A 19,576-nucleotide genomic window follows, 5' to 3' on the forward strand; every position below is an offset into this window, starting at 1 on the left:
TTTTGATAACTGGAAGGGGATGTTATTCCAAGGAACAGTAGTCTATGAAATAATTACATGATTTAGTTTGTCCATTTGTGATTGACCATTTTTTATCTTTGTTGATTTCCTTTTCTTTTTTTAGGGGAGAAGAAAGAACATCTAGCAATTATATCTGTCTGAAAACCTACAACCTCTTGGCTTGTTAAGCAAGTATTCACTTTGTCTCATGAACTTACTCAAAAGGGTCACTGGGATCAGGTTTCTGTAATTCAGGAGGAATTGGGATTCGCTTATAATACATCTCCCAGTCAAAGGCTCCTCGCATTGCATCTCCAGCTTGTGTTTCATAGCCAAAATGGTCATGATCAATGACATCAATCATTGGACAAACAATAGTTTTGCGATTTCGAGCAATGCGGTCTGGGGAATTAAAAAAAATTTGCATTTTATACTTTCATTTGTAACAATATAACGCACTTACAGAAGAACATAAAAAAGAATCTTAGAAAAAAAAACTAAGGCAGTCCTTGGTTAATGATGCTGATTGGACTGGAATTTCTATCACTAAGCAATGCGGCTGTAAAGCACAACATCTCAGGCTTGCATTGCTTTGTGCAATGATCCTGTCAGTTCCCAATGCTGTCATTAAGCAAGATTTGCAGATGGTTAACTGAGAATGTGGGTGCTTGTCAACCGATTCGCACTTAGCACCAGTTGCCAAGCACTCACAATCATAAGATCACCATTTGTAACCTTCCCTTCTGGCTTCCCCAGAAAGTCAATGGGGAGGCTGGTGGAAAAGGTTGCAAATTACTGGAATAAGTGCCCCCAACCTGTGTCCCCTTCCTTACCTCCTCGTGTTTCCATTGGCTACTCACCGGCCCTGTGCATTCTTCAACCCTCACTGTATCTCTCTTGCAACCTCACACACCCTCCCCAACCATCCAGTGTTGTCATGCATCCTCTTGTACCCTCATACATCCTTGACCCATATGGTGCCTCTTGCACATTCCCTTGCACCCTCTTCAATCCTCCCTCTATGCTTCCTCACTCATATTCTGGTCACCTCCCATATGGATTACTATAATGTGCTTTACATGGGGTTACTCTTGAAGAATATTTGGAAGCTTCAATTGGTACAAAATGCCATGGAATGAGCAAATTATGTGTGCACCTAGATTTACACACATTACACCTCTGCTCTACGAGCTGAATTGATTATCAGTTTGTTTCCCAGTTCAATTCAAGGTGATTTTTAAGCTTTATAGCTTACACTGTATTGTAACTTAATATTGTATTATAAATATCAATATACAGTAATGTAATGATATAACTTAGATATTAACTTTGTAACTTATAAAGCCCTACATGGTATGGGGCCAAATTACTTAAGGGACTGCCTCTCGCCAGTGACATCAGGTCCAGGAAGAAGATTGTTGTGGGTTTCATCCACTATTTCATTTGGTAGGATACTGGAGAAGGAACATTTCTGCTGCTGAGGTCAGGTTGGCCCTGATCTGGATGGCCTTCAGAAGGGTCTGATGATTTGGCTTTGCCATCTGGTATGGGGATTAGTGAGGAGTGTGAAGCCCATAATACTGTTCCTTTCTGCTGGTGATTATGCTGTATAGATTTTAATCATTTTACTGTTTTACTGTTTGCATTGTTGTATGGCTGGGTTTTTTGTGGCTATATACTATAAATCAAATGAATAATTGTGAAAATGAGATGTCACTGAAGAGCAGCCTTCAATTGAGGGCAAAAGAAATAATTGATTATCCTGGTATTCACCATCCCCTGAATGGGGAAAACATAGTAATTTGAATGCTAGAATACCAATAAGTATGTGGATATTGTAACATTAATTCAACAAAATCTTATTGTACCACCAGAAGGCTTGGATAGTGTCAGACTCTGGTTGTTCAGAAAGGCACTACATCTGCATTTGATCATTCAGAAATGATTTCAAATAGGATTCTTACCTAGAAGGGGTGACAACCAGTTCACATTTGCTTCACAGTGGGAATCTAAGAAGGTAATAACATCTCCTATTGCTGCAGAAGCTCCGAGCATTCGAGTCCTTATTAGCCCTTCTCTCTTCTTGGTTCGAAGAATCCTAACCTTCGGAAAATGGGCCATATAATCCTCCAAGCGCTTTTTGAGATGTTCTGCATGGAACAAAATGAAGATAAAAGATGCATTAAAAATGAAACAATGAAGTTTAAAAGGGGGGTTCTACCTCAGCTTTAGAAGCTGAACAGCAACAACATAAAGCTGAGAAAATGTAGGTAGTCCTCAACCTCTGACCGTAACTGAGCCAGGCAAGTCATGACAGTTAAAAAAAGGGTCATGTGTCCAAGTCAATTTGATGACTTTGTTAAGCAAACACCATGGTCATTAAGCAGTTGTTCACTATGGAACACTTTTACAGGGAAATTGGAATTAAATGCCAGTTTGGGCAAAAATGCTGTATAATGTGGTCATATGACTGTGGGATGCTGCAAATGGCAATAAAAGTAGGCCATTTTCTGAGTGTCCAAAATGCAGTTACATGACTAAGGGGGAACTCCAACTATTGGAACTTTGGAACTGGATTGCAAGTACCTTTTAGGGGGTCTATTGTAAATTCAAACACTCACTAAGCAACTGGTTATAAGTTGAGGTCTACCTGTAATCAAATAATCTTTTAAGGGTAAGGCTTGTACCACTAAGCATGTGTCATTTTAAAGATTATTAGAAAGCATAAAGGCAGAAGTGATCCTATAATAATGTGTATTTGTACTTCCAAATTGTTTGATAAGATTTCTCACCAAACACTTAACAATTTCAGCAGCAACTGAGTAGAGAGCAAACATTTTTTGGTCTGAAATAGGCTACAGAACAAGAAAGAGCTGATACAAATGTCAAATTGAGTATAATCTCAAAGTAGGATTGTGTTGAGACAAAGACTATTTAATTTGTTCATAAATAGTATGGGCAAGAAGAAAATATTTGATGCCAAACTGTTTAGGACAATAAAATATAAAAGAGAGTTCAAAGAATTCCAAAAGGGTCTTTCCAATATGGATGAGGACATCAAAAGTTAATTATTTTTTTGTAAAATATATACTTATCAATTCCCTTAATAGCTCTGGGAGTCTCTGGTTATTATGTAAATAGGCATTAAAACTTACATGTATTTTTGTAATTCCCCTAGGTGTAAGTTATGCATAGTTTGGTGCAAGCAAATGCAAAGTAATGCAAAATGTCCCAGAAACCACATGCTTCACATATATTCATGGGATCTGAACTGAAAGTAATTGAGCAAGAGAGGGATTTTGGAATCATAATGGATAGTTCAGTGAAAATGTCACTTCACTGCACAGTAGCTGTAAAGATATAAATTCTAAGCTTGAAATCATTATGAAAGGAACAGGAAATAAAAAGGCGATATAGTTTTGCCCCTATATCAATCATATATTCCATAGCATGTGGAATAATATGTACAGTTCTGTCCACCATATCTCAAAAAGATTAATGTGGTATTGGGAAAGGTTTAGACAATGTAACCAAAACAGTTAGAGGACTTCAGCAGCTATCTAAGAGAAAAGACCACAGTGATTATGGCTTTTAAATTCAGGGTAAAGGTCAGTAAGGGGATACAAATGTATATTAAAATGTGCATCATATGGACAATTGAGAGAAGGAATTTTCTCCTTCTCTTACAATGTTAAAAGTAGGGTTATTTATTAAAACTAAATGGGAGAAATAGTCAAAGGAGGTGCCTTTTATACAAACATCCACAAATAATGCACAATTAATCTATGGAACGTGATATTATAAAATTAGAAAGGTAACTGAATAAATTCATGGAGAATTGGGCTACCAATGATCACTGATCTTAATGGCTGTTTGCTCATGAAGGTCTACTTGAATATGAGCTGCTGCTGAATAATAGAAGAAAAGGAGTATAATTCTTCTTGTCAACATTCTATCTGTCACATAGAACATGGGCTATATGTGTTCTTGTCCTGATCCAATGAGATTCTTAAACAATACTCCTCAAAATTAGAAAAACCATTTACTATGTTAAATTACAATATATAATTCAATACACATCTGCCCATTAAAACACACATATAATTATCTAATTCAGAAATTTTGATTCTGCATGGTTCACCTGTCTTACCTAATTCTGCATCTCTTTTTTAAAAAGTTTAAACTCAAGTAAATGTTTTTCTTAGCATTAAAAAATGAGTAAGTGTGGCACATAAGATGCATTAATATTTAAAAAACAACAGAGCAAGCACTTAAAACCCAACATTGAAATGTATTCTATGTATTACATGTGCAAAATAATTCAGTATATACCATTGTTTTGGCTGAGTCATGAATGTATGAACAAATATAATATACATTGGATGTACCTCTATCACTGAAATCATCTACCAGCACAATCTCAGCTATCAGTTCAGGAGGAGAGCGATTGAGAACACTGTGCACTGTTCGAAGAAGTGAGGACCATCCTTCATTGTGGAATGGGATTATTATACTGGTGTTGGGAAGTTGTTCCAGATATAGCTTGCTATTGCAGCTTAAAGGTGAAGAGAATTACCATCTTGATCAGTATTTATAAAATATTACCACTGCTCCAGCACCTAAAGAAATCACTTCTATTATCTCATGTAAATATTAAACATCCAGTTTACTAGCAGCATATTATTTCAATTCATAAACAATTGATAACCGTGGAAACTGGTGTATTTACACAATATCTTGTGTTATTGAATTTTACCCACCAACAGCAATCTGCAAAATTTTTCTTATCTGAAACACCCCATAATGACTGCAAATTGCTCCATCTCAAATATGGAATAGGCAATTTTGAATATTGAGACTATTTTTGTCTTGAAAGAGTATTTCAAGTAAAATATGTTTGTTTCACACTTAAAATAGAATGTTTAAAATACAAATAGGTGTGTTTCAAACATGAAACTGTTTACATTAATTTTTTTTGCATAACAGCAGTTGTCATGCTACTAGATATATTTAATATATCAACTGAAACTAACTTTGACAACAAAAATGTTAATGTTAGCTGGAATGGCATTTAAGGAAAAATGCAGGAAAATAAATTATAGAAATAAGAAAACTCATACTTCCAACCAGAAGAAAATTCTATACTTACTTTGGATGTCGTATATCTGGTAGAGAACGGTTTAAAGAAATTTTATCACTCACAAAAATATTAAAACCATTTTCCCTGTATGCCTGGTCTACTTGCTCAGCATCAGTCATAGGATATGGTTTTCCTTGTTCTCCATTTCCTGCAGAGATAACCAAAGCAATGAGTAATCTTAAAATATTCCATATCTTAACTGCACAGATTTAACAGAGCAATAATTTCATCCATGTTCAAAATCCAAGAAGCCCTTTTATCAGCCTTCTCATTCGTCAAAGCTCTAGGCAATATTTGTTATGCTATATTCTAGGACTGCAGCTGAGATTTCTTAATAATACGGCCCAAATTGTTTAACTCTCTAGTTAAGAAACAGATTATACAGTTTATGAATATTGGATAATGCTAAAGAGAGACATCTAGGTAATTTTCTCCTTTTGAAAAAGGTCACAATAGACTTATTAGATTTTTGTCCTGATGAATCAAAATGCCTTATAATTTCTAATTTAAATTTATAAGGCTGCTCAACTCACAATGATTCTGGGTGGTAATAAATCAATTAAAAAAACATCTACAGCTTGACAGAAAGACACACCACAAACATACCAAACACAATTCTATTCAGATGGATGCACTATCCCTCCCTCACCTAGAACCTGGAAAAAAAGTCAGATTTTCAAGGCATATTTAAAATGCCTTGAATTTAAAATTCACACCTCCTGGAGATACTGTTCCAGAAGAAAGGCACCATTTACCATGTTCATGAAATTCCCTCTCTCCTCTCCATTTTGACAAATGATCATGGATTTTTAATTTCTACCACAATATTGAAATGTCATTCATTTGTTTGCTTTCCTGCTATAGCACATAAGGGAGACAAATCATTTATTTAAAAAAACAAAAAACGAATGGGAATCATTTTACTCTATGTTGTCTAATGCATCACCCAATTTTTTTTCTTTATCACTAAATACATTTATTAAAACCAACACAACTAAATTGGATATGATTGTTTTATATATTATACTTTCAGACTAAAATAGTGCTTTTGTCATGGCTACTGTAGCTTCACTCATATTTTTTGTCCTTTTTATCACCTGTCTCTTTTCTAGTACTAGAGTCAAATCTAGAATTGTTACTACTAGAGTTTACTACTGGCACAGCTGGTGCATTTCCACACTGTTTTTATTTGTTAAAACATGGAGATACAAGAGGCACATGTTGGTTTGTTACAAATTGTTTTGAAATATCTGCTTATCACTGTTTTGCTTAACAATGTTTACCATTTCCTTTTTTATTTTCAAATGTTATGTATAGGCTTATACAGTGGAGTATTGGGCATTTATGACTTCCAAGAAACACAGCACTGGTATGTCTTAGTTTTTTTTATTTTCCTGCTACCTTGTCCACTATGCCTGCATTTCCATTCAACTAGTTAGACGTGGGATAGTACTAACAAAAGCAGATACAGAAATGGCTTCCTAGGGACTTATGCCATGCTTTTTGCTGTTATTTCCAAAACTTGAAAACAATGAGAACCTTGGTTTGACATTTTTTCTGTCTCCTGGAACAAACAAGGCTCTGTGGGGGTTTTGTCTGTGGTCAGTGACATAAAGCATTAGGGACTGAGGGAAGTCTTGTTCAATTTCTATTCTGGGCTACTAACTTGCCGAAGACTTGCTGATTTTTAAAAAAAACCTGTAACAATGGTAATTTCTTTTGAGTTACATGCACATATTCACTTAGCATACTGCGTTTAGTACTATTTTGCTTTTATGAATTAAGACTGAGTTATACAGACCTGTTCTCTGCAAATCATTCTTTATAGCCTCTCTGTCATGCCAATCTTTTTTTCTTTGTCGGTTACCAAGGTAAGCTTCATTCCTTTGTCTGGCATGGAAGCCCTTTAAAAATATGATTGCTGTTATACTTTTGTAAACACACACAAAATCCATACAGAATATCTGATAAGCCACATTTCTAAGTTGTATTTTATGTTTTATTACATTTTAATATTTGTAATATTTTATTTGATATTTCATATAAGAACTCCAGAATAAAAAAGTGATTATTTTCCGGGTTTCAAGTTTCAAACCACACTCTATTAATTCACTAGATACCATTAATGAAGATATTATTTCATATACCTGCCTCTATAGCTACACTAGGATATTCTTGATTCCTGATAAAACATATTCTTTCTTAGGCAACTTTAAAAAGTGATTTAACACTAGGCACTGCATGAATCAGTAATATTACTATTTACTTGGAGTACTATCTTAGTTGATGGGGATTTGTAAAAAGTCAAAAGCTTATAGATTATATTGTAAAATTACTGTCTTAATATGACATTTTGAGCACATTATTAGACAAATGATTTTTGAAATCCTAAAATTCCACTTGCTTGTACAATCTTCAGAGCTTTTTTTTTCTCCAATTCCTTTCACGTAGAGATGGCTATCCTTCTAAGCTTATTCATAGGCCATTCCCAGAGAACAGGGGAAAGAATTATAGTTTCTATATATATGGTTTCCTGGAGAAGGCATAATCTCTTTAAAACTGTAACCCTTGGTATTCTGTTTCTATATAAAGGCTTTGCAGACTTTCTGAATTTCTTGCTATCTGTTTGGGAAAATGATTCTAAACCATCTCATAGAAGGGTCGATTCATCTTATAGTCCCTGCTACATCCCAAGCCATTTCTGCTATTGTTGCCATAAATAAGAGTCATAAAATGCAACAGAAACACATTTACAGCTTGTGATATTTCTTCTTCTCAAAAGAAAGAAGGGAGTATAAGACATAAAAAAGCAGAGAGCCATAATACAACTGCTCCATACCTAGAATGACCATCTTCGTTCCCTTCTACTCCTACAATGCTTTGATTACACAGAGGGCTGTGAGAGAGATGAATGCATATGTACCTTGGCTCCCTTTGAAAATAACAACAAAACAATATGTATAAAAATCCCAAATCCATTCTAAACGTTTGACTATGTGACCAACCATCATAATTTATTAAATTTATAACTCCTAAATCTTTGAGATAAGACAAATTATATAGGTTTATAAGATATCAAATTAGGGGAAAAATCACAATGTTTCCATTTAACAGTTATTTAATTAAGAATATGTTCACCTTATACAAAAGTAGAATGTCTTGGTTTATATATAATCCAATTTCTTTTTTTTAGCAAGTACAGCATACAGAAATAAAAATTACACTATTACTATTGTTTTTGAGCCAAGATCCTGCAAGTATGTAGGGTATTAAAACTCTAACAATCCTAGGAGGGAAAAGCACACCTATTTAATATTTGTTCCTCATAAAATATAAGCCAGAGATCAAAGATATACGTTTGTAAAACCATGGAATTATATTTATGAATGTAGGTGTTAAGGATGGTATAATTTTTTTTTAATGGTAAACTTTGGGTGTTTGCATACATTGTCTTGTTTACTATTATAAATTCTAAGGATGAATTAGAAAAAAAGAGATGGGTTGATTGGATATGTACCAATTTATGTTTGAAATAAAGATTAAATGTATATTCCAGAAGATGTTTTTTAATTAATTTCCTCACAAAGCGACATAATTTCCAAACTCTGAAGGTATTTTGCAAGTATTTTCAAGGAGCTAGTTTTAATGTTTTTTTTCCCTTCAACATAATTTTGCTACTTTGTTGTCATTATAGTCAAGACTAAATACCATACATTTGAGTTAAACCTTTATTTACAAATCTTAGTCCAGGCATGAATCAGATATATTCCAATGTGGAAACATACAATTCCCATTAAAATTTAAAATCAATGTCTTAGCTATAACAATTATTTTACTAAAATACGCTTTACTGTTATTAATAAGGTATGTTTTATTTCAATACTTTCATTTAATATAAACAGTGATAGATTACAAAAAAAAATACTTGTTTTCTAAGTTAAGAAATACTATGATATACTAAATTTGGTGCCTCACAAAAGGAATCTGATGTGCCCAGAGATTTCCTCTGCTCCTCAATCACAGCCCAGAAATATCTATGTGCTATCTTCCCTGAATTTGCTGTTTGGCAAGTTTATCTGCACCCAAACCACCCTAGTTTCCCACTGGTTATATAAATTCACACAGGATTTACTTTTCTTGCCTTTCTGGATCCCCCCCAGCAAAAAAATCTTCTACTCCTCTGTATCGGATGGATTCTTTCTTTCTCCAGCTATTTCTTCCTTGTGTTCTATTTTCTCCCAAAGCGCCTCTCAATTAACTCTTGGTTACATCCTTGGGAATCAGATGCTTAATTGGCTCTCAGAGCAATTATACCAAATCATTAGTATTAAAGGCCAGTGCCCATCAGATCTCAGCTACTTGGGCATCTTGTTGAATTGGCTTAGAACTTCAGGATTCTAATGTTTGGAAAGTCTTCATAGGACTGAGTGTGAAGCCCTATAGCTGGTGCACTCTTCAACACTGTTGCTCTTCTGGTAATTATCTCTCAAAGAAAGCTGACTCCACTGTAATATCAACAGTATAATTATTTTAAATAATATGAAATCCTCACACAGAGCAAGTATGCACTTAATTATTTGAGATTCTTAAGAACTTTTATTGATTTCAAAATTAATATAGATAGGTCTTCTTTGTTTGCCAGATGTTGGTTAAATCAAGATGGATAACTTTTTCATTATTTGATGTACATCACACTTTTTAAGCAGTTTTAATAGCAGATATAAAGAATTTAATGTGTTCTGCAGCTTCAAAAATATCTGTGAAAAAAAACTTATGAGGAAAGTGGGTTCTGAAGAAGAGAAACAAGTGAAAGCAGCAACATTTAGAATTTCTAAAAAAATAAATAAAAAGGAATCGGATAAGAGGTTTATCATCTCTTGCTTCAATATGATATATCTAATTTTATGAAGGAGAACATTCAAAGCAATGTTACCAGTACAGGGATAATAATTCATAAAGATTGCAAGATTTACTTATTAATAAAACAAAATTAAAGTCCTTCGAAATTCTCTTCAGAATATTTGGAGTCTCATCATTGGTTTCAATATATACTGATCAGTTATATGTTCTTAAATGAATTGCAAAAGCAAGGTGGAACACTACAAAATTTGACTTAATTAAAAAAACTAATCATACAAAGCTCAGGTAATTTATTGGGATTTGTCTATATGGCTGGTGAGGGAGGATTCAGAAAGGGAATAAACTAAGCACTGTGTAATACAGAAACTGAATACACCACTAATATGCTACAATCGGAATATCAACAGAAAAGTATCAATTTTACCATTAGTATTAGAGAAAATTAGTATAAGATGTTCTGCTGATTGTCTGTTATTCTAGTACTGATTGCTAAAATAGACAATTTGTTTTCTTAAAACTACTGGAAATGCAATATTGTAGCCAGATTGGATCATTCTTTCCCATTTGGTGGCATCATTCTAAGTCACAACAATTCTGGAAAATGATTTATAATACAACAAAAACAGATTTGAAACGTGGATTTTTCTTTTTAGCTCATCATGCTTTTACTAAATTATTGCAAAACCTTATATTCCTATAAAATATACTGAACTGTTTTTATATACAGTAATGACTGTAATATCCAGTGCTTCTGATCAGTAAGCAAGAACAATTCCTTCCATAGAAAAGCAATCAATTAAGTTATAGAAGTATGCAGCAATATCAAAACTAACTACCATGTTTCTCACAAAATAAGGCCAGGCCTTTTTTTTTTTTTAAGCCCCCCAAAAATGGCTAGGACGTCTTTTTGGGGGTGAATTAATTTCTTCCCCCGCCCGCACACCACCACTGACTCCAACAGCATCTGAGTCGCTCCCACTTTCCCCCCGTCCCTGTAACAACAGGAAAAAAAAACATTTTGAGGTACCTGGGAGCGCCGCGCGCTGCGTTTTGGTTTAATCTCGAGCGGCTGGGTGGGCGTGAGAAGAGCCGAGTGAGCGTCTCTGCTGCTGCTAACCTTGGTGCTCCAGCTTCAGCCTCTGCAAGTTTGCAAAAGTCCCGGTGCGCAGCCCGTTCCTGCATTCCAAGCGCCCAGGCCGAGCTGCAGCTGTCCCTCTCTCGCCAGCGCCGTCTCCAACAGCAGCAGCAGCGGCGGCGGGAACCGTGGAAGTTACAGAGGCGGCTCCCCCACCCGAGAAGCAGCTGAAACGCTTCCACAATTCCCGCCACTGCTGCCGCTGTTATTGGAGACGGCGCTGGCGAGAGAGGGACAGCTGCAGCTTGGCCTGGGTGCTTGGAATGCAGGAACAGGCTGCGCACTGGGACTTTTGCAGACTTGCAGAGCCCGAGGCTGGAGCACCAAGGGTAGCAGCAGCAGAGATGCTCGCTTGGCTTTTCTCACGCCCACCCAGCCGCTCGGGATTAAACCAAAACGCAGCGCGCGGCATTCCCAGGTACCTCAAAATGTTTTTTTTTCCTGTTGTTGCGGGGACGGGGGGAAAGCAGGAGCGACTCAGATGCTGTTGTTGGAGACGGCGTTGGCGAGAGAGGTGCCAGCACCGGTGGGAACCGTGGAAGCTACAGAGGCCTGAGAAGCGGCTGAAACGCTGCCGAACATCCACGCCGACGCCGCCCGCCTGCTGGCCCAGGTAAGGGCGGGGTAAGGGAGCCCTCCATGCTCCACCATGGTGTTAGGAGTGGCTGATGGTGAGGCGTAGCTGCCCACAGGGCACTCCTAATGGCAAGTTCCCCCCTGCCTTCACCCCCAATTTCACATGTTTTAAACTAGGCCTAAATTTGGGGGGAGGGGCTTAATTTCATTTTATGCCTAGAAAACATGCTGGGTCTTTTTATTGGGGAGGCGTATTGTTGGAGAAACACGGTACTTATTTAAAAACACTTTTGGTATAGTAGTTTAACACCAACTTATTTTGGAGTATTATCATAAACAATTTCATACTATATCCAAAGTTTGAGCTTCTCTAAATGATTATAACATTCCACAAGTGTGACAACTTGTATCCCATTAGGTCATCGTTTCAGAGATATTTCCTTGCCTAAACAGTGAAACAGAATGATTATGGGTGGGCAAAAAAGCAGCAGGAATGGGAGGGATTTCCAACTTCCTGTCGTCTTCCTCATTGATTTCCTTGTAGGAAGCTGGCAGGGAGTGTCAGAAATCATTATGACCGGAGCTGACTATGGCAATATAATAATGCAATAGCGTAGCAATACTGAAATAGCCTCAACTTTGTCAAATTACAATTCCACTGGATTGAAGTCATGGGTTCTGAATTTTAGAAGCATTCTATAAGTTAGTGTATTTGAGACACTTTGGTTCAAAGATTGCTGCACTATGATGCACCATTTTGCCCAAATGAAGATTACAGTCAATCAAAAAGACACAAGAGTTTTAGAAGATAGATAATACAAAATATAAAGATGGCTACTTTGTATGATGTTATCCATTTATATGTAAAAAATCTGTTTGATAAAAGCCCACTAAATTCAACTGGAAATCCTTCATAAATCTGTTTAGGACTATCACCAACTATTTCTTCTTCTGATAATTTGTACTTCAATTTTCAGGATAACAATCCTCTAGCAGTATGCGAGCATTGTAAATAATTGTGTATAATGTAATAACTATTACTTAATAATGAATTTATAGTATGACTAGTAGCAATGGCCCTGTATGGAAGGAAACACCTAGAATAGGAGGTTTCTGGCCTTGGCCCACTTTCCTCCCTATCTCAACACTGCATCTTTTTATTACAGCTATTGAATTATCCATTCAATGGTATAGCTAGATAGATATAAGTCCACATTTTTTGAGTATGCAAAGTAGAAGTACAATCTCTCTCTCTCAATAGCACCCATGTTAACTATATCATATTGACTTAATTTAGTTAAGGCAGAGATCTTAAAAATGCCCACTATGCTCAATTTTAAGCTGCAGCATAGAACACTGAGCCACTGTTGAAATAATCCCTATTAAACAGCTCTGACATACATATTTAAACTGGTTAAATGTGAAATTAAAATCAAAACCAGATTTTATTTCAGTTTAATAATTATTAATTACCTAGTTGTTTCTTGATCTATGATCATGCATTTAAATGTGATCGAGACATAAAAAATTTAATTTTGTATACAAATGAATATTTATCCCATTGTTTTCACCCTGTTTATACAAACAGACACAAATGGTCCTCTCTATTCAACTGTCAGCTGAAGTGCAATCACTCACTGGAATAAATCAAGGTTGACCATCCTGTATTGCCCAATGTTATTGGTAGATGTTCCTAAGGAATACATATTTTCTTTTCTTTTCTTCACAGAAAGGTTTACAGCCCCAAGGGGACTAAAAAAAAAAGAAGCAAATTAAAAAAGCAAGAGAAACAGGTATCAATGCCAAAACAAGTAGATATTGGAAGAGATGCTGCTATTTGTACCCTTTGTTCAAATTACTAGGGTCCGGGAGGCAAAGTTCCATGAAGACACATAATTGATAATTAGCAGGTTTCACGGAAACATTAAGGCATGTTTGTCTCAAATTATATCAAGCACTAAAATTTGAATTTCCATTACTACACTATTTTAATACACCATTTTAAAGCTTAAAATAGTGTAGTAATGGAAATTAAAATTTTAGTTCATAATTTCCTTCAAACATTTCTCCCATTTTTTATTCTTTTTTACAAAGCAACCTCTTATTAAGAAAACAGGGTTTCTTCCTAACGGATGATTCAAGCTGGATGAATTTGCCAGGGAGACTCTGAAAACTGCAGGGGATGCATTAAAGCACTCGACCCAGAAGTTTGAAGAAAGGATCAATTAGTTTCTGAAGTGTGCACATGCACTGATACAAGTGCATCGAAAAGGGGTGGAATTATCAAGATAGGATGTTGTGTAGAGTACAAAAATAGATTTTTTTTTAAAGAAAGGGCACTAAACCTTTCAGGAGATGTTATGTAGGTAAAGAATACAGATATAGAAAAAGTGGTGGATGAGAAAAGTAGTGCCTGTCTGAACTGTTTCCACTTGTATTTACCGTACAAATCTTTCTTTTCGAAACTTGTAATCTTTCCAGAAACAAAATTCCATGTTTTTTCTTCCAGAAAGAATTTAGATCTTTAATTATTCCTGTCAATAATCAAGTAGCATATTGAAATGATTGTAACACAATATCTAAAAAAGCAGATTTAGGAAGCAAGAAATCTCTCGCTTAATTCACTTTGCATTTATGCATGTATTAGATGACTTTAAAGCTGTGCCACCCTCAACCACCAATAAAACCATAACGCAAACCTACTTTAGGGCTTCACTTGAAAATTGCAACAGGTACTTTAGTACATATAAATGCACAATATTAATTCCAAAGGTTACTTTAAGGCAAAGTACAGCTTAACTTTTAAGTTGGCTTCAAATAGAGTTTAATTATTGACTATGTGGACACAACCATGTAACTTTCTTGCATGATGCGGAATCAATTTGCCATAAGGTTCTTTGCAGGGTTCCCCCTAACCCAACTTCCTATACGTAACCTTGAAATTACTTATTTCAACCACATAATATATTAAAGATCTTTTGGTGATTTTGTCTTTGAAAAGGGAATCTAATAGGAGTAAGAATAGTCATTTGACAGCAGAAATGCTTGGGCACATAGATACAGTATAGATCAGGGGTGGCTAATCTTTTTGGGGCCCTGTGCCAAAAATTGTGTGCATGCTTGCATTCGCATGCCAGCACCCAGAAGGCAATGCGTGCCCCATGTCCCCTACACATGCGCGCACAGTCCCCCACTCCCTCCTTACCTGCACTGCACCTCACAGCTTATTTTTGGCCGGTTTGGGGCCTTTTTCGGCCGCCCAAAGGCTTGAGGAAGGCTTCTGCAGGCTTCTACAAGCTTTGTACGCTGAAATCTAGCCCCGTTTCATAACTTCCTGTTTTTCAAAAAAAAAAAATGGAAGTGACGAAACGGGGCTAGATTTCAGCGTACAAAGCTTGTAGAAACCTGCAGAAGCCTTCCTCAAGCCTTTGGGAGGCCGAAAAAGGCCTCAAACCGGCCGAAAATCAGTTGTGAGGCGTGCACATGTGCAATAAGGTAAGTTTGCCTGCAGCTCGCATGCCAGCACAAATGGCTCTGCGTGCCACCTGTGGCACATGTGCCATAGATTTGCCATCACGGGTATATATGTATGGCAAATATTCAACAAATGCTTCCCTCAACAAGCAGCCTAAAAGACATTTAAAAATTACTCAGTACTCTGACAGCTATAGTGTAGGATAAAGGCAATAGAAAGGAAATTCCATGACAATGTGAATACATTAGAATTGTACTGAATTATGTTCCCAATGAGGCTAAATTCTCATGCTCATTTAGTGATCATTTGCAGCTACAATGGACTTATGAAAAAGCGACTGTTGCAGCATCCCCATGGTCACATGATCAAAATTCAGATGCTTGGCAACTGGTAAATATTAATGATGGTTGTAGTGTCCTGGGGGGTTACGTGATCACCTTTTGTAACCTTCCGGCAAGCAAAGTCAATGGGGAAGCCAGATTCACTTAACAACCATGTACTAACTTAGCAATTATAGTGACTCACTTAACAACTGTGGTAAGAAAGGTCATAAAATGGGGCAAAATTCATTTAATAACTGTCTTGTTTAGCAAAAGAAGTTTTAGACTCAGTTGTGGTTGTAAGTTGAGGACTACTTGTATTTCATTTTATCACATCATTTGTATTTCTTCAGTGAAGTTTTATTTACATCTAGTAATTTTAAACTTTAGTAAGCATTTATCATGAGGAAGAAGCTCTTCCCGACCAAAGTAGAAGTTCTAAACATTCATTTATATCGAAACTGTAGACTTTGCAATTTTGAAGATATATTAAAGTGGGAAAATAATCCAAACACTATCTACATTTTTTAGTTGCTGATATGAAAAACAGGAAGACCAGAACCAAGAAGAATCATATTGTATTCTCGAGTATCATTCTGGCTGTTACCTAGGATACTTATAGAAGTAATATAAATCACAATAGCAATTCCCTTTATGTTAACCTAATACTATATTGTACAGCTGAATTTTTAAACATTAAAATATAATGGGTTAGTGCAGACTCAATGATGAGCCAGTATTAGTACCAATGTCTTGATTGTTTTTACCTTGACCCAGATGCCATTGCCTGTTCTGCATAATATTCTATTTCTCCATAAAGGTACAATACTTTTAATACTCTGAAATATGCTCTTCATGCTTTGGAGATTCTTGGGATTTATGAAAATTAACTGTTTTATGCTGCATGTGTGAACTTATTTTGATTTCTGTAAAACCCCAGGAGGTACAATCCATTAAAATGTAAATTCACTCTGGTATCTTTCTTAATTTTAAATTAAAACATTTAGTAAATATTCACTACATACATTCTAGGCATACACCGTTTATGCTTCCTAATTAGTGAGATGCAGGGAACAAAATGTTTGACATATTGATACTGGATTAAGTTCCTAGTTTACGAGCATGCCTAGAGTAAAACTTGGCTTTGATAGTAATATACTGGAGAAAATGTGCAAAAAACGACTGACATCCTGTCATTACCTTTAGCAGAGAATTAGACATAATTACAGGTAGTAATTATGTTGTAGTTCGACTTACATTTTAACACTTAACGTCTCGTTTAGCAACAGCATTTATGGCCATTTGTAGTGTCCTGTGGCTATGTGACCACATTTTCTGTTTTACACTTTCAGTTTTCAGCAAAAACATCCATCCCAAAGCAAACACTGGATTCACTTAACAGCAATGACATTCACTTAAAACACTGCAGATCCACTGATGATTTGCTTAAAAACCACTGTAAAAAAATAGGTTGTAAAATTGGGTCAGTCACATGATGATCTGCTTTACAAGCACCATGAGTTACCACCGTAACAGGCAGGATCAATAATGGTCATAAGTTGAGGACAACCTGTAATTTACAATTGCAATAAGAGAAAAATTGTAATCAGCATACTTATAAATGGACACGGAAGGGAAAAGAGTGAAAGTAGAAGGACTGTATGAAGAGAAAATGTTACATATGAAAAAAATATTGGAAAGGTAACTTTGCAACAGAATGTCTAGAAAATGGAGACAAGGAAAAGTAGATATGAAAGCTGCTTGGAACAGAGTGAAAAGCAGTTAAAGAGTATGCCACAGATGTATGTGGAGATATCCTAATGGAAAGCATGAAAAAAATGATACAGTGGTAAAAAGGGATGAGGATGAGGGAAAAATGCCTATGAGAGATTCGCTGCAGCAAAAAATGAGATAAGAACGTATATTAACATGCACAGACAGGAAAATATAGTTACAAAGAATGAGATCAAGGAGTATCTGTAGAGCTGCTTTTTGTGGGTAGCTGTACAAATTCAACTAATTAAGTAAATAAAGTAAATAAGTAAAACATTTAAAACATATATAGAACAATCTGAGCAATTTTGATGCTATAATACTGAGATCCAGTTTAGTGTCATGGTTAAGGCATCAAGCTAGAAACTGCAAGATCATATTTTAGACCCGCCTCCTGCACAAAGGAGTGGCAGAGAATTGGTATAAGATGTGTGGCAAATTAAATAATAAAAAAACAAGGAAGGAAGGCATTCATGATTTAATGGAAGAAAAAACACACACCACACAATGAATTTTGCTAATTTTTTTCTTTTTTCCTAACTCCTGCCTCTAATTATTTTTTTTACTACTTCTTACATTTTGTTTCTTACCATTCTTTAAAACGGTGTGATGCTACATATTTGTGCATGATTTTTTTAAATTCAAATCTTACAAGTAATTATTTTGGTAAATTAACTATCTGTGTAAACATAAAATGTACATGTACACGTATAAACATAGAGCATCCAACAAAGCCTGTTTTAAAACAAAGGACTGGTTTCAGTAGAAACTAACAATTTAACGTTTTGAAAGGAGGAGGAGGAGGAGGAAAAGAAATGAAACTCATTCAAATTAGCACAAGAAAAACCTCATACAATGAAAATGTCCCCATACGTTTTCCTGATACTTCTCCAAAATCAGATTTGGCTTGGCCAAAATACCATTGTCTGGTTTTTAATTAGTTCTCACTCCTTTCTAGCTTGATTTTCTAGCTTGATTTTTCATTATTAAAACAACCCTACAATATCTTCAAATATCTTAAACAAGTTTAAAAACTTTGATGCAAGGGGAACAATATGAAACCCGACTAGAAATGCATAGCAGCATCAGGTTAATCGAAGGTCTGAATAGGCGTTTCTTAAGCTGTTTTTCTTCTTGGATACCCACAAGGCAGACCCCCTAAGATTCAGCAATCACAAATAAATATCTTCATATTAAATTCATGGGCAGGTAGATATGAAAAAGATACTCTATTACAGGGGTCGCCAACCTTTTGGACCTCAGGGACCACCAAACTCATAATTTTAGATCCCAGGGACCACTAACCAGTTCTGTGGGCGTGGCCTAATTTGTGGGTGTGACTTGGTGGTCATGTGACTGGCTGGGCATGGCTTGTATGTAAATATTATAAATATTTATATAAATATTGAATTTTTTATAAAAAAAGAGCAACTTTTATCCAAAATGAGGCAAAGCAAGCAGATTGAGTTGCTCACAGAATCACAGATTCATTCAGAGATCTATCTATCTGCCATTGGCTAGCGCAGTCTGTCACATAAAATTTGCTTGCAAGCAAACTCACAAAATTAACTCACAACACACCATGTTTGTAAATATTGATTTTTTTATAAAAAAAAAGGAGCAACTTTTATCCAAAATCAGGCAAAGTAGGCAGATTGAGTTGCTCACAGAATCATAAAGTGATCTATCTATCTGCCATCGGTTAGCTCAGTCTCTCAAATTTGCTTGCCGTGAGTCTGCACTGAATTTGCTTGCAAGCAAACCTTCAGTCCTAAGGGAGGTTTGGCTGTGCTTAGCTAGAAAGCAAGAAATCCAACCATTTCCTACTTCCTAGCTAATCTAAATCTCCCGGCACAGCAGAACAGATTGATGGTCAGAAAAAGGAAAAATAGCAACTTAGCAGAAAAGTTTGCCAGGTAAGGAGTGAGTGGGCAGGGAGGGTTCCCGCGGGCCATGTGGGCTGACTAACTAATGATAAATAAAAATATAACTGCAAATTAATCAGACATGACTTTTTGCTTCAAACATAATTTTAAAAACCTGAAGTACAGTTATCTGTAAAATAAGCAAAGAACCAACAGCTGTTATGTGTTTCTCAAAGACGTAAAATCTGAAAAAACACGACTATTAAAAATTATAATTTTTGAACTTTCTTTCTGCATTGTTACTCAACTTTGGAAAAGGGGTGGAAAATTAATTGCAGATTTTTCATATGAATTAGATTACTTCTCTCACTACAAACAGAACTACCGTATTTGCCGGCGTATAAGATGACTTTTTGCCCTAAAAACATGCCT

At 35.8% G+C, this 19,576-nt stretch overlaps 1 protein-coding gene across 1 annotated transcript in view; it reads right to left on the reverse strand.

Moving 5' to 3' along the window:
* Nucleotides 1-19,576, reverse strand: part of GALNT10 (polypeptide N-acetylgalactosaminyltransferase 10) — a 61,679-nt gene that overhangs the window by 29,926 nt on the left and 12,177 nt on the right. The window contains exons 2-6 of the mRNA XM_026685778.2: nucleotides 6,942-7,044; nucleotides 5,150-5,288; nucleotides 4,389-4,555; nucleotides 1,965-2,150; nucleotides 219-402 (exon numbers count right to left, since the gene is read on the reverse strand). Coding sequence (XP_026541563.1) covers nucleotides 219-402; nucleotides 1,965-2,150; nucleotides 4,389-4,555; nucleotides 5,150-5,288; nucleotides 6,942-7,044 — 779 coding nt within the window. The remainder of the gene's footprint in view (nucleotides 1-218; nucleotides 403-1,964; nucleotides 2,151-4,388; nucleotides 4,556-5,149; nucleotides 5,289-6,941; nucleotides 7,045-19,576) is intronic.

The sequence above is a fragment of the Notechis scutatus genome, chromosome 2 (assembly GCF_049901735.1).
Source record: "Notechis scutatus isolate UNSWTSFEM ecotype Mainland chromosome 2, rNotScu1.2, whole genome shotgun sequence".
In the NCBI taxonomy this organism is placed as follows: Eukaryota; Metazoa; Chordata; class Lepidosauria; order Squamata; family Elapidae; genus Notechis; species Notechis scutatus.